We start from the raw sequence: 27,741 nt of genomic DNA, 5'->3' as shown, positions 1-27,741 counted from the left end.
CGTTTATTGCCTCACCCCCACTATTATGTGGGTGAGGAGGGTAGGTACGGTATTTGCTTATTGGGGTATTTTTTACAATTAGCCCCCACGCACCACTAATGGGTGGGAGCTGGGGGGAACAATAGCTGGAGGTGGACAGTAGGTCCTCCCATTATCACTTGGGGTTACCACCCACAGCTAATGGTAGAGGTCCACCCCATTATCACTTAGAGCCCCAACCTGTTGCTAATGGGTGGGGGTATGGGGGGGGCAATAGGTTATAATTTAGGACCCACACCTGCCGCTAATGGGTGGGGGCCGGGGGAACACTAGGTCCCCTGTTTAGTTTAATAGCCCCTAGTCGTGGGGACTGGAGTGGGACACTATGTTCCACCCTGTTAATAATTTGAATATGTGCCCCACAGTATAGGGGGTTATGTACTAAACGGGCTAGAAGATGCAGCCGCGGGCCGGATCGGATTTTCATTCTTCCGAATCTGAAAAAATGACCAAATGCCGACTGAATTTAATCTGAAAACGAATGAACAAACTTTCGACACAATTCGGTTCAGACGAAATTCGGTCAATTCACCGGCACCCTAGTCTACATCACAGGATGTCGGAAATGGCGAATGTAGGCAACTTGAGAATACGGAGAAGGGGAGAATATTATGGGAAAACTTAAACTTATCTTTGTGTCAAAGAAAGTTCAATGTAGGAAAAATATGTGAGACAAAGTAGTTCCTTGTTTTTAGTTAGAAATAGCTGGTCAATGGAAAAAAAGGAAAGACAGAGTAGGAAAGAGATGGAGAGGAGGAAGTGATTGGGAAAAGGTAAGCTCGGCGTGACAGTGCCGCTTTAAAGGGACACTCCAGGCACCCAGACCACTTCTGCCCATTGGAGTGGTCTGGGTGCCAACTCCCACTACTCTTAACCCTGCAAATGTAATTATTGCAGTTTTTTTATAAACTGCAATAATGACCTTGCAGGGATAACTCCACCTCTATTGGCTGTCTACTAGACAGCCACTAGAGGGCACTTCCTGGATCATAGCACAGAAAACCTGTGCTAGAGCGTCGCTGGATGTCCTCACGCTGTGTGAGGACCTCCAGCGTCGCTCATTTCCCCATAGGCTCATTTTCCTCAGCGTTACTCATTTCCCCATTTCCCTATGGGGAGCACTAATGCGCATGCACGGCATTGCCGCGCATTAGGTCTCCCCGGCCGGTGGGCGGGATCAGTCTCGCCCACCGGCCGATGCAATCACTAGGAGGAGCGGCGGCGGATGGAGAAGCAGCGACGTTGGACATTGGGTTAGTGGGAGGGAGAGGGGACCTGCAGTGCCAGGAAAACTGATTGTTTTCCTGGCATTGCAGTTTCATTTTAAGGCAGAGATTATTATTAAAAGTCATAATGGCTGTAATAGGCTGAAATCGGTCAGCTGCTTGGACTAATATTCAAATCAAGGGTTATTGATAGAGAAGCATTTAATACAATGCTTCTCTTTAAGTAGCAGCACCACCCACTTTGAATGAACGACTGTCTGTTTTTTTTTTGTCTGCTGTAAGTTTATGCTTATTAAGAAGCATATTTATAATGACACATCTGTGTGAATTCAGCCACATTCCCAGTCCTCGCTCATATACAGACACGGGTATGTAAATCTCGAGAGCACAGGTTGATCATTGTGGACGCAGCACAATTATTAGTAGGTCACTGTTGTGTCATTTTGAGCAAAATCAAACTTAAAGGGACTCTGTAGTCACTATAACCATTTAATCTAATTGAATTAGTTATAGTGCCTGGAGTTCCCTGGCACTGTCCCTGCATTCATTGTTAAACCATGTCCTGTGGCTAAGGCAGAGATTGCACACTTCCTTTTTGTCATACCCATTCATACTGTCAGTTGGAACTCTAATAGGCTAAAAGAAGTCAGCAAACTCTCTCGGCTAATCACAGCTGCCCATTGCAGCTCAAGGTAATACTTCCTCATTAGCTAAAGCAGCATAGAGTTGATGGACTGCTGGGGACTCTTGTTTAGAAATAAAACATAAATGCTGAATGAAGTGATGGTACCAGGAGACTCCAGACACTATAGCCAGTTTAATGAGATGAAGCAGACACAGTGCCTACAGTGACTTTTAAATGGCACGAGCCATGACCTTTGTGCTTTTTTTTTTATACATTAAAGGTACACTGTCCAAATTGCATTTTAAAAAAATTATTAAAAAGATCATTTAGTACACATACCCCTGATGAAAACATGTATGCATTTAATTATGCATTTTTTCTTTAAGGATACATTAAAAAACAGACCTCTGGAATGCAGCCTTTACAAGCCCTCCCCCTTTGTTTCCAGTCCAGACATTCTGTAGCTGTCCAATCACAGACTTCTCAATGCAGCCCAATGAGGCAGGTGTCTGGGCAATTGTCAGCGTCTTCTGTTTAGCTCCATTGAGCTGAACAACCAGGAAGTAAAAGGACCGGTTGTCTGACTGATAGCCAGGGAGTGTAACAAGGTTAATTTATAAAAGTGTCAATTTAAATTGAAATCTGTACTTTTTGTAAAATGAAAATAGGACACATTTAAAGCACTTCAGTGCTTTAGGTGTGTGGAGTGTTCTTTAATTGGTTGGAGTCATGTCTAAAGCTCTGCACACGTGTCAATGAAGCAAGGGCATGGACCTATATACATCCATCATATCTATAATCCCACCCTTTCGTAGTTTCTGTAGTCCATCTGCGCATCTGTACTGTTCCTGACTCTGATTCTTGTTACACAGCTATGTTTATTGACTCTTCTTTGTATTATTCCATTTCCTGTGTTTCCTATGCTTTTGCCCACTGGTTCTCCTGTTCCTGTTTTACCAGACCCGTCTCTGTCTCTTTCTTCAACCTTGGTGTTGTTTATTATTTTATTTATTATTTTTGTATTCCTCCTGGTCTGAATATATTTCTTGGCATAGTACTGATACTTCCTATTCCCACCTTAGCATTAAGCCTGGCCACTTTAATGTTCAGTAATACGCCTATCATTTCTTTCAGTATCCTGTGCTAAATAGTTCACACAAGTGTCATCCTAGTATCCAGTACCATCGGTGGATCTCTCAAATGTCTGAATTTAGATATCTCAGTGGATTGGGTGGCTCTGTGCAAGGCAGATGACAAGGTCGTTTCCAATAGACAATGGTACGACTGTTGTAGAATTATTAGACCCCTTATAAACTTATAACCATTATTAGGCCCCTTATAAACTATATAACCCTTACTGGGCCCCTTTAATACTATATTCTCATATTCAGTCCTCAGGCCTCATAGTTTAAGCTTTACAAGATTCCTTTGTTCATAGAAACAGCATGTCAGCAGAAAATGCTAGAATCTTCTGATTAAATGAAACACTGTAGCAGATAGTCTTGATAGAATGTATAATTGCTAAAAAGGCCTTGAGAATACTGAAGGATACTAACCTTGAAACAGCTAACGTACCAGCTACTCATTATGGATAGCTGCCAAGCCCCCCTCCCATCGAGTAAGCTCCCTCGTGCTTAGCAAAATGGAGCCGAAACCTGCAGGAGCCCGTCATGACGTCAGTTATGACATAAGATGTACCACCCAACAAGGAGGGCATTTGACTAACCACTTTGCACTTGAGCCAATTGACAATGTTTTCTTGCTCATATCTTGATTTTTACAATGATGTAATTTTACCTTTAAAAGGGCCTGCAAGCCCGCTTTTTAACAGATGCCAATACATTTCCTGAAGTTCTTTCATCTAATCTGAACTCTGTGTCAGTGTGAATTTACTTCTGCGTATACGCAATTTAAACATCTCTAATTTGGACGGGAACAGATAGTCATTCAAACTTCTTTGTTTGCTTAAAAGATTCCCTTATCACGACCATAGAAGAAAAACACAGGCAGCACTCCAGGATATAGAAGGTGAATTTATACGTGGGTTCACCACCTCACCAAAATTATTGCGACATTTCGGCTCCTAAGATCCTTAATCATGCATAAGGGATACAGCATAACAGCAGTGTTTAAATAACCCCAGAACCAATCAAATAAATTAAAGATTACAATCACATGTTAAAACATATGTATCAGTGACATTTAAAAACAAGACATGGAATCTACTCGAGTATAGATCAGGATATAAGGATGCAGTAATACATTATACAATCACATAGTAATACACTCATCTCCAGTTGTTATTCCATAGCATAAAAAGGGTTAAATATCCTGTCTAGTACAGCAAGCTAAACTGCATATATATACCCATGCAATAGGTTAAATAACAATAATTCATTAATTAGAAAATACTATATAAACAAAGTCTGTTCGACTAAGCAGTCAGAGTCTTAAAGATACAGTGACCTATTATTTAATAGCATGGTAATGCGCTCATGTATGGTAAATATTCCATAACATGAAAAAAATCAGATATCATATCTAATGCAGTCAGTTGAATAAGCATGTTTTGAATCCACATAGCAGGCAAAAAAACATTTAGACATTAGATTAGAAAGTACAATACAAATGAAGTCTATTTAAATGGATGATCCAGATCTTAAAGGTACACTAACTAAATACACAGTACCATAATAAAATAATCCATTTACAGTAAGTATTCCATAACTTGGAGAAAGTATGATGTCATGTCAATATAACAGATAGGACTAGTATCTAGAAATATATATCAAGTTAGCAAAGTATCAATAACTAATTAAAGAGTACTCTATGGAAAAGAGAGAAATGAGAGAATAAAAACTCTCTCTCTTTGTATGAAAAGGGATACAAAGGGACCTCAAAAGAAAAGGAGTTATAGTAATTCTAGCATGTAAAGAGTCCAGAAGCCTAGCAGTATAAAAAATGAAATATGCTATAATTTGATTATTGAAGAAGCAGCCTGTAATGGAGTTATTGATCAATCTTTAAAATTATTTTTGATAAAAAGAACATCCGATCATGCTTACCTTTTACATACTACCTAAGTGTCAGGGTACCTGAGGTCTCTACCTCCGAAAGAGGTAGAGACTTAGCCGTTCATCCATCCGGACGGTCTGATTTCCCCCTTCCTCGCGGTCTATCCGGTCATGCAAAGCCGGCCGCGAGGGAGTGACTCCCTTTTATAGCATGACGTCCGGAAGTCGACGTCAGGAAGCCAACCCGGAACGACCCGTCACTCAATTGCTTCAGGACCAATCAGGACGCCTCGGAGGCGTGTTTACTTATCTGAACAGGGCATTTAACAGTGCTTCTTTCATTAGCTCATTGCCCTGTCGTGGTTCTAGCTTGTTCTAGTCACTCAGTGCTCGTGTATTCTAGTTATCCCTCTTGGTTTTGACCCGGCTTGTTTGCTCTACTCTGCTTATCTCTGTTACCCTTGATTCGGCTTGTCTCTTGCTTACCTGTCTTCTGTTACCCTCGACCTCGGCTTGTCTTTGACCATTCTCTACTGTACTACTTACGTTAGTCCGGCTATTCTAAGGTCCGGTATACGTATCTGGCTACTGTTTGTACTCTGCGTGTTGGATCCCTGTCCCGATCCTGACATTACGACAGGGCCAATGGATCCTGCAAGTACAAACAGTCAGCTTGCTTCTCCTGATCCTAGGTTTGAAGCCATGGATCACAGAATGGACCAGATGGCGCTAGCGCTACAGGCGTTATTATCTCGTGCCAATAACCCACCAGAGGAGATACGTACTACTCCTATCTCTCCTGTAAGTTCAGGCCTAGAGGTAGCCACAGTAGGTGCTTCTTCTCGCATTACCCCACCAGTACGTTATGGTGGGGCTCCTGAGAAATGTCGTGGTTTTTTAAACCAAATTAGTATCCACTTTGAATTGCAACCTCGCTCCTATCCTACAGATAGGGCAAAGGTAGGATTTATTATCACCTTACTCATTGAGAAGGCTCTGAGATGGGCCAACCCACTATGGGAGAACGATAACCCGTTAGTATATAACTATAACGCATTTGTAGCTGCTTTTAGAAGAACGTTTGACCCTCCAGGTAGAAAGGTTAATGCAGCCACATCACTGTTACGCCTGAGACAGGAGAACCGAACACTTGTGGATTATGCACTAGAGTTCAGGTCTCTGGCGTCAGAAGTCAAGTGGAATGAGCAGGCGTATATGGATGTATTTTTGAATGGGCTATCAGATGTAATCCTTGACGAGGCTGCTACTAAAGAACTTCCTGAAAATTTAGAGGATTTAATTTCATTCATTTCTCGTATAGATGAACGTTTAAGAGAGAGACAGAACACTCGAGAGAGGAACCGGAGACCTTCCTTTAGGTTAGCCCCCGCATTTCCAAGCCCTGACTCCACGGTCTCTCTGCTTCCTGAACCTATGCAGATAGGCTATACCCGCCTCTCTGAGGAGGAGAGACAGCACAGGAGAAGGGAGGGGTTATGTATGTATTGTGGAGCCAGAGGTCATTTACTCTCGAACTGTTCTAACCGCCCGGGAAACGCTCGCACCTAAGTTTCTCTAGAGGACAGGCCTTGGGTGTTTCTATTTTGTCCTCTACTCCTAATTATAAAGATCACAGGCTTCTGCTACCAGTTTCCTTAACTTGGGAGAAGGAAGTAGTAAAGGCTATGGCGTTGATAGATTCCGGAGCTGCTGAGAATTTTATCGACCAAGCCTTTGCCACTAAACACAATTTCCCATCCCAGTTAAGGGAGACACCCATGGCCGTTGAGGCCATAGATGGTAGACCACTACTGGACCCTGTTATCTTTCGTGAGACCATACCCATTAACTTAAATGTTGGTATCCTACATGTGGAGAATTTATCTCTTATGCTCATTTCGTCCCCTTCTGTTCCCATAGTTCTGGGGTATCCATGGTTGAAGAGACATAACCCTATTATCGATTGGGAATTAGGGGAGATACTCTCGTGGGGTCAGAGCTGCCAGGAGAGGTGTTTACGCAAGGTTTCCCCATTGGCTAATATTAACACACCTGGTAGTCCTACTCAGTCCACAGAAAAACAGAAGGCAGTATTCGACAAGAAGAATGCCGATTCTTTACCTCCACACAGGTCATTTGATTGTAAAATTAAGCTTCTACCTGGGACTATGCCCCCGAGGGGTAATGTATATCCTTTATCTGTTCAGGTGAACTCTGTTCTAGAGGAATATATTCGTGAGAATTTAGAGAAAGGATTCATTAGGAGGTCTTCTTCTCCTGCCAGGGCTGGGTTCTTTTTCGTTAAGAAAAAGGATGGCACGCTGAGACCTTGTATTGATTACCGAGGCTTGAATAAAATAACTATCAGAAATGCTTATCCTATCCCATTGATTACCGAGTTGTTTGATCGTCTTAAGGGCTCCAAAATCTTCACCAAGTTAGATCTCAGAGGGGCATATAATTTGGTGAGAATCCAGCATGGACACGAGTGGATGACGGCATTCAATACCCGGTATGGCCACTATGAATACACAGTTATGCCGTTTGGACTTTGCAATGCTCCTGCAGTATTTCAAGATTTGATTAATGAGGTACTTAGGGAGTTTCAACATGATTGTGTTATTGTCTACCTGGACGACATACTGATACACTCTAGGGAGATTGAGACTCACCATAGACAAGTCAGAAAGGTATTACACAAACTTCTGCAACATGGCCTATACTGTAAATTGGAGAAATGCAGCTTTGACCAGTCTCAGATAGACTTTCTTGGTTACGTGATTTCTGGGGAAGGTTTTAAAATGGATCCTGACAAACTCCAATCTATTTTAGATTGGCCTTTGCCCAAAGGACTCAAGGCTATTCAGAGGTTTATTGGTTTTTCCAACTACTATAGGCGCTTCATTAAGGGATACTCTTCTATCATTGCGCCTATTACCAATATGACCAAACAAGGGGCTGATACTAGGACCAGGTCTACGGAGGCTCTTGTTGCTTTCAAGACTCTCAAATAACTTTTTGCTTCTGCCCCCATTCTAGTCCACCCTGATACGACTCTGCCGTTCTTACTCGAGGTCGATGCTTCTGAGACGGGAGTTGGGGCTGTTCTGTCTCAAAGGTTAGGGGTGGACAAACCGTTACACCCTTGTGGGTTCTTCTCTAAGAAATTATCTGGGCCTGAAAGCAGATATGACATCGGCGACAGGGAACTGTTAGCAGTCATTAAGGCTTTAAAGGAGTGGAGACATTTACTAGAAGGGACATTACACCCTGTAACTATTTTAACGGATCATAAGAACTTGTCTTATATTGGGGAGGCTAAGCGCTTATCCGCCAGGCAGGCTCGTTGGTCCTTGTTCCTCACTCACTTTAATTATGTACTTACTTATAGACCTGGTTCTAAGAACTCTAAAGCCGATGCTTTGTCTCGTCAATATGAACCGTTCACTATAACTGAGCCAGTCCTTTCCTCCATAGTTCCTAAGGGTAATATCATCGCTAACACGAATCTCAGGATTCACTCTCCGTTGCTTGCCGAGATCATGAAATTTCAGCATCTTGCGCCCAAACAGACTCCTGGGGATCGACACTTCGTTCCTGCCACTCTCCAACTAGAAGTGTTACGCTGTTTCCACAACAGCAAGGTGGCTGGACATCCTGGCATTCGCAAGACGTATGCTCTGATCTCTAAAGATTTCTGGTGGCCTGAGTTACGTAAAGATATTAAAGAATTCATCGGGGCATGTGAGGTTTGTACCAAGACCAAGCAACCCCATTCGCTTCCATGCGGATTTCTGCACCCTTTAGAGGTTCCTGAAAAGCCATGGTCCTGTTTGGCTATGGACTTCATTGTTGATTTGCCTATCTCTAAAAAGCAGACTGTTATCCTCACTGTGGTGGACAGATTTACTAAGATGGCTCACTTCATTCCCTTACCTAAACTCCCATCTTCGCCCGAATTAGCGGAGATATTCGCTAGGGAGATTTTCCGTTTACATGGGATACCTTCCCAAATTGTATCTGACAGAGGTTCCCAATTTGTTTCCCGTTTTTGGAAATCCTTCTGCTCTCAACTAGGCATCAAATTGAATTTCTCTTCTGCCTACCATCCTCAGTCCAATGGAGCTGCTGAACGCACCAACCAAAAGGTTGAACAATATTTACGTTGTTTCGTTTCTGAACACCAGGACGATTGGGTCGGTTTGATTCCTTGGGCGGAGTTTGCACACAACAATCTCGTCTGTGATTCTACGCATTCTAGCCCCTTCTTCATGAATTATGGCTTTCATCCTTCCATTCTTCCTTCGGAGCCCTCTTCCCAAGGGGTACCGTCGGTGGCTGTCCATGTTGCCAATTTAAGGAAGTTATGGGACCAGACTCGACAAATTCTTCTGCACAATTCTATGCTGGTTAAAAAACACGCTGACAAACGTAGAAGGGCAGCACCGGTGTTTGTTTCAGGCGATAGAGTATGGTTAAGTACTAGAAACATTCGGTTAAAAGTGCCTTCCATGAAGTTCGCTCCTCGGTATATTGGACCTTACAGGGTACTGACTCAAATTAACCCAGTTGCGTATCGTCTAGCTTTGCCTAATGCCTTACGCATTCCTAACTCATTTCATGTTTCCTTGCTAAAACCACTAGTATGTAACAGATTCTCCTCCACGATCGCCCCTCCTCTCTCTGTTCAGGTGGAGGGTCAGGAGGAGTATGAAGTCAATTCCATCGTCGATTCTCGAATCTCCCGGGGGAGAGTACAATATCTGGTCGATTGGAGAGGATATGGTCCTGAGGAGAGAAGTTGGGTACCTCAGGAGGAGGTTCATGCTCCCCGTCTCCGCAGGGCATTTCACTCTCGCTTCCCTTCTCGTCCTGGTGCCTTCCGCCCGGTGGGCGTATCTGAGAGGGGGGTACTGTCAGGGTACCTGAGGTCTCTACCTCCAAAAGAGGTAGAGACTTAGCCGTTCATCCATCCGGACGGTCTGATTTCCCCCTTCCTCGCGGTCTATCCGGTCATGCAAAGCCGGCCGCGAGGGAGTGACTCCCTTTTATAGCATGACGTCCGGAAGTCGACGTCAGGACGCCAACCCGGAACGACCTGTCACTCAATTGCTTCAGGACCAATCAGGACGCCTCGGAGGCGTGTTTACTTATCTGAACAGGGCATTTAACAGTGCTTCTTTCATTAGCTCATTGCCCTGTCGTGGTTCTAGCTTGTTCTAGTCACTCAGTGCTCGTGTATTCTAGTTATCCCTCTTGGTTTTGACCCGGCTTGTTTGCTCTACTCTGCTTATCTCTGTTACCCTTGATTCAGCTTGTCTCTCGCTTACCTGTCTTCTGTTACCCTCGACCTCGGCTTGTCTTTGACCATTCTCTACTGTACTACTTACGTTAGTCCGGCCATTCTAAGGTCCGGTATACGTATCTGGCTACTGTTTGTACTCTGCGTGTTGGATCCCTGTCCCGATCCTGACACTAAGATACACAAGAGGCTGGTAGATCCCCCGGGTAGACCGATAGAGGCCAGCACTGACTCTGCACTGACTCTGCACTGCAGCCACTTTAGGTCTTCCTGGACAGAATCCTACAGCCTTTTTTCAGTAAAGCCATATCTTACATATTGGACAGCAGTGATGTCCTTCGGAGACTGAACACTCTTAAAATTAATACCCCCTGTATATTATTTACATGGGATATAGTAAGTCTCTACACCTCTATCCCCAATGAGACAGGCCTTAGGACCATTCGTGAGGTTCTTAGTACTAGCCCACAGGTTGAATTTTTTATGTCAATTTTGAACTTGTTGTTGCATAGAAACTATTTTCTGTTTGGAGATAATTACTACAGACAACTCAGGGGCACCACTATGGGTTCGAATATGGCCCCATCATATGCCAACCTATTCATGGATGGTTTCAAAACCAGACACGTAAATGCACATGATTTATTCATGGCGCATGCGCGTGCCTAGTGGAGATTCATCGACGATGTGTTTGGCATATAGTGCGGCACCAGGAAAGAATTGGATTAATTTCATCGAGATATGAATTCAGTTTGTGACGATATTCAGTTCACTATGGACTGTAGTGAGGTTTTCATCCATTTCTTGGATCTTAACATCACCCGCCAGGGTGATGTTTTTCTTACTGATCTTTATATCAAACCTACTGATAGGAATAGTCTATTAGAATTTACTAGTTTTCACCCACCACAGACCCTTCGTGCCCTCCCACGTAGTCAATTTATTAGAGTAGCAAGAAACGTATCAGACCCATTAATTCAACAGCAGAGACTCACTGAGATGAGCAAAAGGTTCCTAAGTCGTGGGTATCCAGTTAAACTTCTTGATTCGGAGAAAGAAAAAGTTTTGAAAATGGAGAGGGAATCCCTTCTTAGACCCAAGCAGAAATCATCCAATAATACAATTCGTATACCTTTTGTATCTACTTACAACTTAAATAGTAAGAGGGTGGGTAATATCATTTGCTCCCATTGGGGAATCCTTAGGAGATCCTTACCAAATATTTTGGAATTTCAATCTACCCCATTATTTTCATATAGAAGACCCCAGAATATTAGAAACACACTTGTTCAAGTGGACATTGGCCCCTTGCAACAGAAAAAACAGAGATTTCTCTCAACCCCGGTTTATGGCACTTTTCCGTGCCACAACTGTAATTCATGTAACTCTATTATTAAAGGTGATACATTTTTTCATCCTCAAACAGGCAAGTCATATAACATTAAAAATTTTTTTACATGTGAATCTACGTATGTTGTTTATGCCCTCAAATGCCCATGTGGCCTTCTCTATATAGGGGAGACCACGATGAAAGTCAGTGAGAGACTCAATAAGCATAAATCTACTATCAGAATGAAACAGAGGGAACTCCCTGTACCTGCTCATTTTTTGGAGCATAATCATAATATTTCTCAACTACGTTTTCAAGTTATTGACCATGTGCCCCCATTGAGGAGAGTTGGTAACCGGCAGGGTTTGCTTAAAAAGAGAGAATCCCTTTGGATTCATACATAAGATACCTTCTGGCCTAAGGGACTTAATAGAGAGTTTTCCTTTACTTCCCTTTTGTGATCGGGTGTTTACTAACCATGATATACTTAAAGTTCTTGGGTCATCTGTTCTCACTGTGCTTCTTCAAGTTATATCGTACCCTCTTGGACCCATCCGACATGTTGTGGTGTTACTTTAGGAATGTTCAGAATCACATTGTGATCTTTCTGCCATCTATATATATAGCATATTTCATTTTTTTTATACTGCTAGGCTTCTGGACTCTTTACATGCTAGAATTACTATAACTCCTTTTCTTTTGAGGTCCCTTTGTATCCCTTTTCATACAAAGAGAGAGAGTTTTTATTCTCTAATTTCTCTCTTTTCCATAGAGTACTCTTTAATTAGTTATTGATACTTTTCTAACTTGACATATATTTCTAGATACTATCTGTTATATTGACATGACATCATACTTTCTCCAAGTTATGGAATACTTACTGTAAATGAATTGTATTATTATGGTACTGTGTATTTAGTTAGTGAACCTTTAAGATCTGGATCATTCATTTAAAAAGACTTCATTTGTATTGTACTTTCTAATCTAATGTCTAAATGTTTTTTGCCTGCTATGTGGATTCAAAACATGCTTATTCAACTTACTGCATTAGATATGATATCTGATTTTTTTCATGTTATGGAATATTTATCATAGATGAGCGCATTACCATGCTATTAAATAATAGGTCACTGTATCTTTAAGACTCTGACTGTTTAGTCGAACAGACTTTGTTTATATAGTATTTTCTAATTAATGAATTATTGTTATTTAACCTATTGCATGGGTATATGTATGCAGTTTAGCTTGCTGTACTAGACAGGATATTTAACCCTTTTATGCAGGGCCGGACTGGGAATTAAAAGCAGCCCTGGAAAAAAATTATTTACCAGCCCCATAATGCGTCGCGCCAGCATAGTGTGCAGATACAGAGTTAGAAAAGACTTAAAATTAAAATTATTACTCCAACGTGAAAAAAAGCACATATAGGCTTAAAAAAAAGAGTGCAGATTTATTTTAAGCAGACGTGCCTTTGCATATAACCAATGTTTCAGTCCAACTACCATGACATATTAAGGAACGCTTGGTAATGGGACTGAAATGGTGAATGTATGTAGGGCACAACTGTAAAAAATGACGTTATCTTGTTTATTTTGAGGTCCTGTGGGTGCACTCTTCACTTTAAATATGTTATTGTGCTGGATTATGCACCTAGCAACAAGACTGGGCCAATATCTGCTTATTACATATTGTACATATCAATGACATTTCTTAGTGTATTATGCATATATAAATGTACATTAATATATGTGTAAATATAATAGGCATAATTATATATATATATATATATATATATATATATATATATATATATATATATATATATATATAATATAAATCAGTGGCGGATCCAGAGCCTGATCTCAGGAGGGGCACCTATAGATTATTTAAAGAAATAATCCATGCACAATAACCACTACTGCTCTGTGTAGTGGGTATGGTGCCAGGAGTGCCGGGACCCGCTCCCAGAGTAAGTAGTCAAACCGTTTAAGTACAGTTTGACAACTTACCTGGGGTCTGCTGGGATATGGGGCTGTAGTAGGGTATAGGAGCAATGGTGCAATGTGTGAGGGGTGCAATGTGTGTGAAAGGTTCAGTGTGTAGGGTGCGTGGGGCAATGTGTGTATGGGTGGCTGTGTGTGTAGGGGAATGTGTGTATGGGGGGTCTGTGTGTGTGTATGGGGGGGCAGTGTGTGAATGTGTATGGTGTGTGTGGGCAGTGTTTGTATGGGGCTAGAGTTCACTCTCACCACTTGGACCACCAGGAATCCCTGGTGGTCGCAGTGGTGAGAGTGAACTCTAGCCCGTAGCTCCAGGGCTAGAGTTTCCCTGTGGCACTCTCCCTCCCCCTCTGTCTCTCTCTATTCATCCCTCTTTCTCCCCTTGTGTCTCACTCTCCCCCTTTCCCTGTGGCACTGTCTCTCTCTATTCACCCCTCTTTCTCCCCGTGTGTCTCACTCTCCCCCCTCTGTCTCTTTCTCCCTCCTTTCCCTGTGGCACTCTCCCTCCCCCTCTGTCTCTCTCTATTCGCCCCTCTCTCCCCCCTTGTGTCTCACTCTCCCCCCTCTCCCTGTGGCACTCTCCCCCCCTCTGTCTCTCTTCACCCCCCCTCTGTCTCTCTCTTCACCCCCCCTGTCTCTCTCTTCACCCCCCCTCTGTCTCTCTCTTCACCCCCCCTCTGTCTCTCTCTTCCCCCCTCTGTCTCTCTCTTCATCCCCCCTCTGTCTCTCTCTTCATCCCCCTCTGTCTCTCTCTCTCTATTCACCCCCTCTGTCTCTCTCTCTCTCTTCACCCCCTCTGTCTCTCTCTCTCTTCACCCCCCTCTGTCTCTCTCTCTCCACCCCCCTCTCTCTCTCTTCACCCCCTCTCTCTCTCTTCACCCCCCTCTCTCTCTTCACCCCCCTCTCTCTCTTCACCCCCCCGTCTCTCTCTTCACCCCCCTCTGTCTCTCTCTTCAGCCCCCCTCTGTCTCTCTCTTCACCCCCCCTCTGTCTCTCTCTTCATCCCCCTCCTCTGTCTCTCTCTTCATCCCCCTCCTCTGTCTCTCTCTTCATCCCCCCCTCTGTCTCTCTCTTCATCCCCCCCTCTGTCTCTCTCTTCATCCCCCCCTCTGTCTCTCTCTTCATCCCCCCCTCTGTCTCTCTCTTCATCCCCCCTCTGTCTCTCTCTTCATCCCCCCCACCTCTGTCTCTCTCTTCATCCCCCCCACCTCTGTCTCTCTCTTCATCCCCCCCACCTCTGTCTCTCTCTTCATCCCCCCCACCTCTGTCTCTCTCTTCACCCCCCCCCACTTCCATCCCCCCCCCACTTCCATCCCCCCCCCCCACTTCCATCCCCCCCACCCACCTGAGAGGAGTCAGGAGGCCGTCCGGCCGCATTGCACGCTGCAGCCTCGCCGGTCCGGCAGCACTGTTAATGCTGAGGGCTGAAGGGGGAGGGAGCATATCTCTACCATGCTCCCTTGCGGTTCCCACAATCCCCAGCACAGATGCTGCTGGGGATTGTGGGAACCGCGAGGGAGCATGGTAGAGAGACATGCTCCTCCCTCAGCCCTCAGCATTAGGTGTGCCGCCGGACCGGTGAGGCTGCAGCGTGCAATGCGGCCGCCTGCCGGCCGGCCCCCTCAAAGTGTGAGCCACCGGACCGGCCACCTGGTGGCACATATTGCCAGAGCAGCCCCCAGGAGCCGCGGCCCACCGGGAAATTTCCCGGTATCCCGGTGGGCCAGTCCGGCCCTGCTTTTATGCTATGGAATAACAACTGGAGATGAGTGTATTACTATGTGATTGTATAATGTATCCTTATATCCTGATCCTATACTTGAGTAGATTCCATGTATTGTTTTTAAATGTCACTGATACATATGTTTTAACATGTGATTGTAATCTTTAATTTACTTGATTGGTTCTGGGGTTATTTAAACACTGCTGTTATGCTGTATCCCTTATGCATGATTAAGGCTCTTAGGAGCCGAAATGTCGCACTTATTTTGGTAAGGTGGTGAACCCACGTATAAATTCACCTTCTATATCCTGGAGTGCTGCCTGTGTTTTTCTTCTTTGATACTACATTGGTGGATTCAGCGGTGTCCATCCTACACACAGAGCGTGTAGGTGGAAGGCCGGAGCATATGTGCAGGACCTGAGTGCAGGGTATTCTGAATGGTACGACCATGTCATCCTTTAGACATCATTGGCCAATGGTGTTTCTGCATAATAATAGATCAATCTTTGAGAATGTATCCTTAAACACTCTCCAAAAATCCACAAAAGGACAGTTTGCAATTTACAATTCATCCACAGACATTGAAATTAAAATACAGAAGTTAGGGGCTTATGTGAGGAGGAAGGGGCTGTGGTATAGAGCGGATAGGAGCTGTAGTGTGTGTGGGGGGGAGGGGTAGGGAAAGTTGTATACAGCAGAGATAAGGACTCTGTTTATGTGGTGGGTATAAGAATGTAGTGGATGATAGAAAATAACAAAAACACCAACAACCTAAAGGGTGGGGGGGATACTGGAGGTAAGGTGGGAAATGAAACTTTCTGTTTAAAAACCTTAAAGGACCACTATAGTGCCAGGAAAACATACTTGTTTTCCTGGCACTATAGTGCCCTGAGGTTGCCCCCACCCTCAGGGACCCCCTCCTGCCGGGCTCTGGGATGAGGAAAGGGTTAAAACTTACCTTTATTCCAGCGCCGGGCGGGGAGCTCTCCTCCTCCTCTCCGCCTCCGATCCTCCCTTTCGGCTGAATGCGCATGCGCGGCAAGAGCTGCGCGCGCATTCAGCCGGTCTCATAGGAAAGCATTTACAATGCTTTCCTATGGACGCTTGCGTGCTCTCACTGTGATTTTCACAGTGAGAATCACGCAAGCGCCTCTAGCGGCTGCCAGTGAGACAGCCACTAGAGGATTTGGAGGCTGGATTAACCCTATTATAAACATAGCAGTTTCTCTGAAACTGCTATGTTTATAAAAAAAAAAGGGTTAATCCTAGAGGGACCTGGCACCCAGACCACTTCATTAAGCTGAAGTGGTCTGGGTGCCTAGAGTGGTCCTTTATGTTTGGAAACATGTAAGGATTTTTAGCCTGACATTCCCCTGTGGTGTCTTCTGTGCCGAATAAACTGCCTTCATTTGCTCTGGTAAGCGCTTGTTTTGGCAATTTTCTGTGGTTTGTTTTTGCCTTCCTGTGGATTGATGTATTGAGGTTATGTCGCCTGGCATCTTGTAGGGCTTTGGGTGAGTGGAGCGTCATCTTCCTTTACTTAGGGGTTTATTTCATAATAGGATATAGCGGTGGTCCGGAACCTGTATCCCAGTTATAGTTTTCTTTTTGCACTCCCAGTGGGTGCAGGCATCTGGGGCAAGTGTTAGAGCATTGCCATGATAACCCTAGTAATGCTTCGATTCAGTAGAAGGAGCGGAGCACTTTGTCTGCACATGCAGAAGGTGCAGACCGAGTTCACTGGCTTATTCCTCCCCACTGGCGTCAGAATAAACAAGTCAGTAAGGGATACCTTTGATCTCCCACCACATCTGGATTGTTCACATAATGCAGTTAACTTTATGATCTTGCAGTGATTTCTGCAAGTCTCTGCAATTATAAGCCACTCTTACCTATGTGAATGGATGAAATTGGATACAGAGTACTCTATCCAAAGGTATTATGGAGCTCAAAGTGACTCTCTTGGAACACTCCAAGCACCAGAACTCACTAAAGCCCTTGCTACAATTCTTAGAAAGAAGTCAATCTGTTTTTGAACAGGTTTACTTCTAACGTGATGTTTGCTGGCTGTGTTTCCCTGCCTTAAAAACTAATGCAAGAGAGCTAAAAAAAACTCCTAAGTTCTCCTGAGCTAAACACTGCTGTGCAGAGCGTAGCTCATTGGCTGAGAGTGATCAGCTGAGGAGAGCTGATGGATGTTCCTGTTTAAGAACGTTCTCTGAGATTAGTAGGGAAGTCATGGAGTGGCACCAAACACTTTCAAAAACAGTCTGCCTCTTTAAATAGTAGGTTGCCTGGGCACTCCTAGCTGTAGTCATGTTGCTTAGTGTTCCTTTAAACATACAATACACCACATATATAATACATGGTAAAATATACCACAAATATACCAGTCTAAATAGATTTACAATATAATGTGCTCTACAGTATTAGGACTACATAGATATTTAAATTTTTCAGGAAAATCTGTGAATGCCAGTTTCAGACTAAGGATTGGATTCTATTGGCAAAGATTAACTTAACCCTGGTATTGGAAAAGACTCCGCTGACTGCTGTGAGAAAAAGTACAAGAGATAACCTTATCTAATCTAATAGAAATAGATTGGAATAACCCTAAATGGTCAGTTCTTTAGAATGAAAAGCTATCTTCAGAATTGCTGAATTCATATACCAGGCTTCCCCAAAGCTCCGGCCCTCCAGATGTTGCTGAACTACAACTCCCATGATTCTATGAATGAAATAGATAGGCTGAGAATCAGGGGAGTTGAAGTTCAGCAACATCTGGAGGGCCGGAGTTTAGGGAAGCCTGTCATATACTATCTCTTCCAGAGATTGTATTACTGGTATCACAGGGGCCATAGAACGTAAAAGTGTTAAATATTAATAAACACTGTTAATCTGCTGGTCAACTGATACAAAGTAACGTTACAAAATTCACAGATTGATGATTGTCTGGAAATCCTATAGCTGTCAGATTGATTTTAACATCTTTGAAACTAGATGCACTGTTTTCATAATCAATTGATGATGTCATAAGTCCCTATATAAACCTATGCATGGGCATTTTTCATCCTTTTGGTGCATATTACAGGAGTGGATGGAGGTATAGAAACCCCCTAACCCAATATTTGTTTTACTGAGGTTTTTTTGCATGCAGTTGCTGTGAATTCCATTGCACAGTTTTAGGCAGAAATATGTCTTCACGCATACCATATTTCTGTCCCGATTGCTTCGACGAAGATGACTGGTCGAACACAGATAATATGGGGAAAGGCATGCCAGGGAATTCTAATATGGAATTTGAAGTACACCCCAAATCTGGACGTTCACAAAATCTCTATGATGACGACAAGGAGTTTACAAAGTAAATTAATCTTTTTATTTAATATGATATTATGTTGCATGTTAGGTAATATGTGCAAAAGCTGTTATTTGACTTAGTTTAAATCTGAAAATATTTTACGAAAGTGATCCAACAGGTGTATTAATACTGTATTATGTCTAATCTTAATTTTCCCTGTTATTATTATTACTGTTGGCATCTAAATAGCACCAGCTTATTCCTCAGAACTCTGAAATATTATAAAGGCGGAGGAGACAATTACAAATAGGATGACGAGGACCCTGCTTACAATCATTCATTAAAGATAATCATTCCTCCTCTGCCTTCCTTTAAAATGAATGGGAATGGTGTCCCAGCTTTATTTTTTTAGTTTATGAATGAAAATCCACATGGCATATTTAGGCTATAATAACTTATTTGAAATAAAAAAACACAACAACAAACCCCCCCCCCCCCCAAAAAAAAAACCCCAAAAGGAATAAGTGCTCTTGCCCCACTGTGTAATAAAACTTAACTTTTATTTCCCCTTAAAATATATTTGGAAAATAAATGAGAACACACACACACACTCTCTAAAACTGAGTTAGTAACACAAACTGAAAACGTTGGTTTTATTTATCGTGCAATAAAAGCTAAGTTTTATATACAGTATACAAGTCCTGGGAATACTATCTTGATACTGGGTGCTATCTTTTTGCTGACAAGCACCGGGCAATTATATGATTACCGTATATCAGACACTTCACCAAATCTGTGAATGCTGAAGAGGATACCTCAAAAACATAAATAAAAAAAAAAATCCCTCCTGTACAAGAATCAATTTGTAGGTGGGTGTTTCGTTTCTGTTGCTATGGTGATTCACAGATGCTGTCAGATCCCACATTAACATGTTACAATGTAATAGAATATTTCCTAACAGCTATCACCGCAGGTTAACTTGCTTCTCCCCAATACATGAATCTATCTAAGCTGGGGATTTTTTAATAATTTAAAGGACCACTATAGTGCCAGGAAAACAAACTTGTTTTCCTGGCACTATTTAGTCCTAATCCCCCCACCGTCAGGGCCCCCCTCCTGCTGGGCTGAAGGGGTTAAATCCCCTTCAGCCACTTACGTTTATCCAGTGCCGGGTTCCCTCGGAGTTGGTGACCTCTCCTCCCTCTCCGATGTCAGCTCCCGAGTAATGCTTTCCTATGGACATTCTGTGTGCTCACTGCGATTTTCGCATTGAGCATCGCAGAAGCGCCTCTAGCGGCTGTCAGGAAGACAGCCACTAGAGGCTGGATTAACCCTGCAATGTAAACAGCAGTTTCTCTAAAACTGCTATGTTTACAGCTGCAGGGTTAAAACCTGGGAGCCTGGCACTCAGACCACTTTATTGAGCTGAAGTGGTCTGGGTGACTATGGTGGTCCTTTAATGCGCATCTAGAGGTGGGAATATGATTCCTGATGGCTGATCCTACTAAAAGATCCTGTTAAAAGAAATGTGTGTTAAAAGAAATACTTGTGTGGCACCTTTCAATCTAAGAACGTGGGATTTAGGTATTTCATTATACATTTGAATTTCAGTGCAGAGAAGCTGTGAAATTTGTAAATGTATCCAAAACCCCCCTAACATACAAACGGTAATTGACACCTTGCTATTAGGGTAAACCAAGGATCCAAAAGAACTTCCTGAAGGATCCTGCACCCCTTCACTGCAGTACACGAGTTGCACTTTAGGTTGCACTGATTCTAAATTATTCATTTCAAAATTGTCTTGCCCAGGGTTTCACAAATAGTAAGATATGCCTGGTTTATGAATTAGTTTAATTTACTCTCAAAAGTGTGTGTGTGTATTTGCAGGTGCAGGATTGTATATGTGGAGTGTCAGTGTATTTGTGTATGTGACATGCCCCATTTTGAATACCCTGGTTCGTCTACTTTTGAAATTGGTTTGCCATGATGGGGTTAAATATCATTCCTGGGCTGCCATATGGTCTCAAAGGCTACATAACCAATCTAGCAAATTTCAATGTGTAAAACCGAAAAAGGCTAAAGCCCTATATCTACGGTAACTCTGTAAGTTTCCAAAACCCCATAAAACCTGTACATGGGAAGTACTGCTGTACTCTTGAAACATCACTGAACACAAATATGTGTTTTTTACTTTATTTTATTGCAGTAAAAACTAACTGTATTATGACATTCACAATTAAAATGCCATTCAGAACTTAAAAAACAAAGACTTTTTAAAAATTTTATTCATATTAAATTATGTTTCATATATAAATATTTGATGTGAAATGAAAGCCCTGTTTATCCTGAAAAAAATGTTTGGGTGGGTGCACTTAATGTAAAATAGGTAAATTAATGTTGAACAGACATAGAACAGACATATTCAAGGTTTTGTTTTCATTTTGTTTTAATCAGAGCTTGTACGGTTGCAAACATCCCAACATGCAAAAACTCATTTCAGGAAGGTGCTGCGCCCCCCCATACCCCCAACACACATTCCATCCATATCTCCCCCCAATATCTCCCACCTACCCATTCCATCCATATCTCCACCAAATATTGCTTATCTCCATCAGTTCCATCCATATCTCCCCCAAATATCTCCCACCCCACCATTCCATCCATATCTTCCCCCAATATCTCCCCCTCTCCATTCCACCCGTTGCTCCCACTACTATCTCCTACCCCCATTCCATCCATATCTCCCCCCAATATCTCCCACCTACCATTCCATCCACATCTTCATAAAATATCTCTTATCTCCATCAGTTATCTCCATTAGTTCCATCCATATCTCCCCCAAATATCTCCCACCCCACCATCCCATCCATGTCTTCCCCCAATATCTCCCCCTCTCCATTTCACCCGTATCTCCCCCATTATCTCCTACCCCATTCCATCCATATCTCCCCCAATATCTCCCACCTCCCATTCCACCCATATCTCCCCCAATATCTCCCACCCATCCTTTCCATCCATATCTCTCCCTCCTTCCTTCACAAGCAGCAGTCAGCTGCCCACCTCACAGAGCCAACGCCCTAGGTGAAGGTAGCACAGACTATGCACACATACAGATATGCCCCACTCCCTAATGTTTTACCTGTAATGGCTGGGGAGGGCATCTCCTTGTAGTCCAGCAGTGTGCTGTTCAACTTAGAGCTGGGTAATCATGTGACCTTATGGAGCTGCACTGTAATAGCCCAGTAGTCAATTTGGTTTTTATAGTGAACAAGTGAGTTTCATGGTCATTTCTAATGATTAGAAATGACCATTGTACTCTCTCTCGGTCTCATAAAAAAAAAATTGATTACCGGAATATTATATTGAATTTACGGGGGACGGTAGCCGCAATTAAAATGCTGGAAACTCCCGGAACGTCCAGAAGAGTTGGGATGTCTGCAATTGCCTCCGTCCTTAAGTGATTAATGGTTGCTTTTGTTATGCTGGTTTGAATACAGTTTTTGGTATGTTTTAAACACGAAGATCTTTCCTTCGCAGGTCTTCTACCTGGTCATACAAGGACAGTAGACGTATGGGGAGAGAAATGAAAAGGAGACAGAAACGTATGGACGATTCTAGTTCTTTTGGAGGTTTTTGCCCATGTCAGGAGTTTGACACAGACGATGATGTGTAAGTCTTATATTACTTCCCAAGGTGCTATTGTGTGAAATTCTTTAGAAATAAAGCATAATTACAGGTTTATATTAGTTAGGCATCCCGACCCTGCACAACATTCGGTAGATTAAATTGTATTGTTCTATATACTAACTCGTAAATCTCAGGTTTCATGTTACAATATGTTGACAAATTGCATGTCGATAAAGTTTCCTGCAGCACCTGAGTCCACCAAGGCTTTACATGAAAAACTTTTCTTGTTGCATAGAGCAGTAATATTAAGGAGAAATCTACTTTGGGTAGTACCAGGAGACATATCTATCACACCTAAGACCAGTCCCCTTATGGTTCTTAGGTGCGCAAGTTTTCCGGACATATGGGACAAGCATTTCTCATATGTCCTTTCTTGCCACAGTATAAGCAAAGGCCCTCTTTTCTCCTAAACTGTTTTTCTGCCTCTGACAGTCTCATAACCCCTAACTGCATAGGTTCAGTTTCAGACTGCACAGGAGGGCCAGAAACAACAGGACTAGAGAAGAGAGGCGCCAATGACATATTCATAAGTCTGGTTCTATTTCTAGTTATCTCCCTGTTCCTAAGTCGATCATGTATATGCATCACCTAAGTGATGTATTCATTTAATCTCCCTGGTAGTTCCTTGGCTGCAATCTCTTCAAGGATAGCTTCGGATAATCCCTCTGAGAATGCGGTGAATAATCCGTTATTGGTCCAGTCTACCTCAGAAGCCAGGGTGCGGAATTCTATGGCATATTCTGAGACAGACCGGTTTCCTTGCTTGATACGCATTAGGGCAGTGGAGGCGTTGCTCTCCCTTCCCAATGGTTCAAAAGTTAATTTGAATTCCGCAAGGAATACCTGGTAATTATGGGCAACAGTCATTACTTTCCCAGAAAGGATTGGCCCATACTAAGGCTTTACCTTGTAGTTGGTTCATTAAGTACCTAATTTTAGCTCTATCTGTGGGGAAAGACCCAGGTGAGGCTTCAAAATGGTACTCAATTTGATTAAGGAATCCTGACATTCATGAATATTCCCTTAAAAAGGCGGGGGTGAAGATAGGGTGATAGTAGGTGCCCTGTAGGTATAGTAGGTGGCGGTGTACCTGCGAAGGGACCTCAGGCTGCAAATGAGCCGTACGTATTAGTAGCGTATTGAAAGCTTGGACAAATTGATCCATACGGTGATCATTCTCCTCTAGCTTTCTTTCACAAGTTACTATGTGCTGACACATATCTGCAGGATCTGTGGTCTACAGGATCTATGGCCATGTCTTAATGTCAGGATTATATTGATCCAGCACGCAGAATAGTATCACACCCTAGAGCTAAGGGTAATGTCTTACCGGGCCTTAGAATGGCCGGACTTAACGTACCTGAGAATAGTCTAGCCGAGGTCAGGGACACAGAACAAGACACAGTGATAAGGAAAAGCAAAAAGTCAAGGGTACCAGAAATCAGGGAAGTCAAAACGAAGCTTTGTAAAAAAAACGAAGCTTTCTGTAAAAAAACAGAAAAACATGATCAGGGACACACTCTCGAATAACCATCTAAGGGAAACCACGACAGGGCAATGAGCTAAGGAATAAGTGAGTTTAAATAACCCTCTTGCAGATGCGATCGGCTGTACCTAGCCCTTGACCCCAAAACGTGCGTGTGCGTCTTTTGCGTGTCGTCACCCGCACGTCTACATCGTCTTTACCGTGGACGGGCATGGGGCTATATAATTGCGTGCACCGACATGCCGCACAAGCCAGGCATCATGGCAGAAGATCGCCGTGCGGCACTCCCCCTGATCTTCGGAAGGTAATTATCTCAGTTTTTGCCACATAGATACGAAGGATATGTGACACACAGTGAGTGCTCAGTTGGGCTTCTTCACACATTGCCATAGCATTCTGAAATGCATTATATATTGCAGAATCCTGCAGTAACTGTATCTACTGCATATAGGCATTATGTTTACTTACATACATTATTTTTACATTCTTGTGGCATTTTAGGAAGCTGCATTCCCCAAAATGATATCAGGCTCCTACAAATACCCATATGTAGGGTATTAACCATTTTAATCATCATTTGCCGCAAGTATCTCTGACTCTTTCTCTCTCTCTCTGTCTCTCTCTCTGAAATAGTGCAATGTAAAGGATAGTGATTATTGTGAATGGTGAATAAATAAATGTAAAATTAACACTAAGCATTTACACAACTTTAGGTATTCCTGAACAACAGTCTATATTTTTTAATTTTCTGTTTTACCCTATTTTTAAGAATCTAGCATTGTGTTAAAGGGACATGCATCACTGACCATTATTTCTTTAAACCAAAAAAGACTTTAAAAAAGTATACAAACCAAAATTAAACAAGAACAACCTTTAAACGTATGTAGTGAACATTTATAAACTTACTGTAAACTTGATCAGATTGCATTGTTGGGCACGCCTCGCAGCTAGGGGAGTTTCTTCAGCCTCTCTCTTCTTCCCCTGTCAGATGTTGCAAGGTGAAGAGCCCTTCCAATTGCATATGTGTAAATCTGTCCGACATGCTCAATGGTTTTGTTAAAGGACCACTCTAGGCACCCAGACCACTTCAGCTTAATTAAGTGGTCTGGGTGACTGGTCCTTCTAGGGTTAACCCATTTTTTCATAAACATAGCAGTTTCAGAGAAACTGCTATGTTTGTGAATGGGTTAAGCCTTCCCCTATTTCCTCTAGGGGCTGTCTCACTGACAGCCGCTAGAGGCGCTTGCGTGATTCTCACTGTGAAAATCACAGTGAGAGCACGCAAGCGTCCATAGGAAAGCATTATGAATGCTTTCCTATGTGACCGGCTGAATGCGCGTGCAGTTCTTGCCGCGCGTGCGCATTCAGCCGACGGGGAGGAGAAGAGGAGGATCGGATGAGGAGAGCTCTCCGCCCACCGCTGGAAAAAGGTAAGTTTTTACCCCTTTCCCCTTTCCAGAGCCGGGCGGGAGGGGGACCCTGAGGGTGGGGGCACCCTCAGGGCACTCTAGTGCCAGGAAAACGAGTGGTCCTTTAAGCATTCCTAGGGACAGGTAACTGATTGCTTAGACCAGAGCCCACCCTGAAGTGTGTGTGTGTGGAAACCATAAGAAAGATGAAGCAAGTAAATATGAAAAAAAGAGCAAAATCATATTTACCTGCTTTTTTTCAGGCAACTGTGTCACTCAAAGCTAAAGCTAAAATTACTCTTTTTTTATTTTTTTTTGTAGTGAAGGTGTTAATGAATTATCTCTTTACTGCATTTGTCAATGGAAAATGTTGATATATATTTCTACTGAACGTAAACTGAAATATTTGTATAATCATATTTCTCTTCCCTCCCCCCCTCCCCCCCCAAGGCCATTGAGCAGCCTGAAGATGGTGGTTGATACGTCTCAGTCTACAGATAAAATGTTTATTGCTTTGGTGAAGATGGTTGGTTTTAGTTCTAATGATGTCAAAGTAAAAGTGAAAAATTGTAATCTTATTGTTTCTGCAAACCATGAGGACAGTTTCGATGACAACATAGGAAAGAAAGAATACAGGTACAAACACATATGCCACCAGTTCAATCTGCCTGCATCTGTCAAAGAAGAGGACGTGAAACATTCCCTTGAAAATGACAAAACTCTAAGAATTGAAGTTCATTTGCCTGAGTCCAAAGATAATAAACCCTTTGATAGAGACAACTTCATCGGTAAGAACAAAAATGAAGAGAAATCCAAGAATAAAGAAACGTATTGGTGATGTGTCCTGAACTGTAGCTAACGTGATACAAGAAAAAGGGATTGTAGTTAATGTCGTTTGACCAACATCACAATAAAATAGATCTGCAATTAAAAATCATTTCATGGGTGTTTGTTTCCCACGTTACTGCAATATGTAGTCATTGAGCCAATGTTTTTTAACTTTAGGATTTAATTAGAAGCTATTATGCAATGGTTGGAACACACATGTGATAATAGTAAGTCCAAGACAACTGGTCACAGTGATTGGGCTATGGTAGTGGCTCTCAGTACACCATGATATTGGAGGGAGTATAATTAATAGGTCTCTATAAGCGCTGTCACAACTTGTGTGATTGCAAAGTTTATAGTGTATAGCGCATCTCAACCCACCGTAAGCTCTAAAAGTGGCTTAGAACTGCAGCAATTTGTAAAACATCTCTGCAGTCTTAATCCTACTTTCAGAGTCATGCATGCTGTCTTAATTTTTAACAAGTTGTGCGTATGGTGCACAAGGACTGAGCTCTCTCTCCTACCGGGAAAGATAGCCAAGCAGTGGACCACGCATTGATGTAAGAAGGCAATTTAATTCTCTAAAAAGTGATCCAAGGTGTATGTAAATTGATAGCAGCAGTAGTATGGCTGTTATAAAATTTAGAGCAGTTTCACTCATTCTGTAACTACTCTTTGTTTAAGAACTACTTTTCCCATAAATGTCTGCTGGACAGGATTTTATAGAATGAGAACATACCTCTTAGACCAGAAATAAAGACTTTGGATTGGAACATCTCTGATTGGTTAGGAAGAGGTCTGTTTGCACCTGCTGGCTAACCCACTAAATAATTACCCTTCTAGGAACTGTAAAAGTATGTAATGCCTTCTCTATCTATCTAAATAGGGGGTCTGTTTCATCTCATAGTATCTCTTCAAAGAACACTCAAAGTACCAAAAAAGCACAACAAACCAAAATATGTTCTCTCTCTAGCTAAAATCATCCATAACTGATAACCATAGCACTTTATTTTCTAACCTGGGAGTTGTAAATTAAAGGAAATACTAAATCTGTTTTGGTGTATAGAACATGCCCCTGCAGCTTTACTGCTAAATTCTCTGCCATTTAGGAGTTAACTTATGCAGCCCTAGTTACATCTCCCTACATGTGGCTTGCACAGCATTCCTAAACATTTCCTGAAATATAACCAAAATATTTTAGGTTCCCTTATTGCACATTCTGTTTAATCAAGAATTTCTTATCTCCTGCTCTGTTTATAGCTTGCTAGACCCTGCCAGAGCCTACTGTGTGTGATTAAATTTCAATTTACAGAGCAGGAGATTAAAAGGGCACCATAGTGTCAGGAACACAAAACATGTATTCCTGACACTATAGAACTAATATTACTATTAGGCCCTGAGCCCCCCGTGTCAGGAAAGTAGAAGGGCTAAAGCTCACCTTTTTTCCAGCACAGTGCAGGGCTCTTTGCGTCTGGCCCTGTCCTTGATCCGCCTCCTTAATTGAAATCATCAGAATTGATGATCTCAGCCAATCCACAATGGTTTCCTATAGGAAAGCATTGGATTGGCTGAAATTGTCAATTCTGAATATGTCAGCCAAGAAGGCAGGGTGGGGTGGAGCCAAGCACCATCCTTGCCAGTCAGCCCCTACTTATAGAGATGCATTGAATCAATACATCTCTATGGGGAAAGTTCAGCACACTGTGCAGCAATGGTCCAGGAGGCACCTCTAGTGGCCGTCTGAGTGACTGACTCCTAGGCTGTAATGTAA

The 27,741-nt window shown here is 42.7% G+C and overlaps 1 protein-coding gene across 1 annotated transcript; it reads left to right on the top strand.

Annotated features, from left to right (window-relative positions):
* Positions 1-18,349: 18,349 nt before the first annotated feature.
* Positions 18,350-26,060, top strand: LOC134607748 (uncharacterized). The gene is made up of 3 exons (XM_063450290.1): positions 18,350-18,623; positions 22,098-22,229; positions 25,593-26,060. Exons 1-3 carry the CDS (start codon positions 18,454-18,456, stop codon positions 25,978-25,980), a joined length of 690 nt encoding a protein of 229 aa, XP_063306360.1. The 5' UTR covers positions 18,350-18,453; the 3' UTR covers positions 25,981-26,060.
* The last annotated feature ends 1,681 nt before the right edge of the window (positions 26,061-27,741 follow it).

Source organism: Pelobates fuscus, chromosome 4, assembly GCF_036172605.1.
Source record: "Pelobates fuscus isolate aPelFus1 chromosome 4, aPelFus1.pri, whole genome shotgun sequence".
NCBI classification, from domain to species: domain Eukaryota; kingdom Metazoa; phylum Chordata; class Amphibia; order Anura; family Pelobatidae; genus Pelobates; species Pelobates fuscus.
The sequence above is the reverse complement of the archived record's forward strand: the minus strand, read 5'-3'. Positions and strand labels throughout refer to the sequence as shown.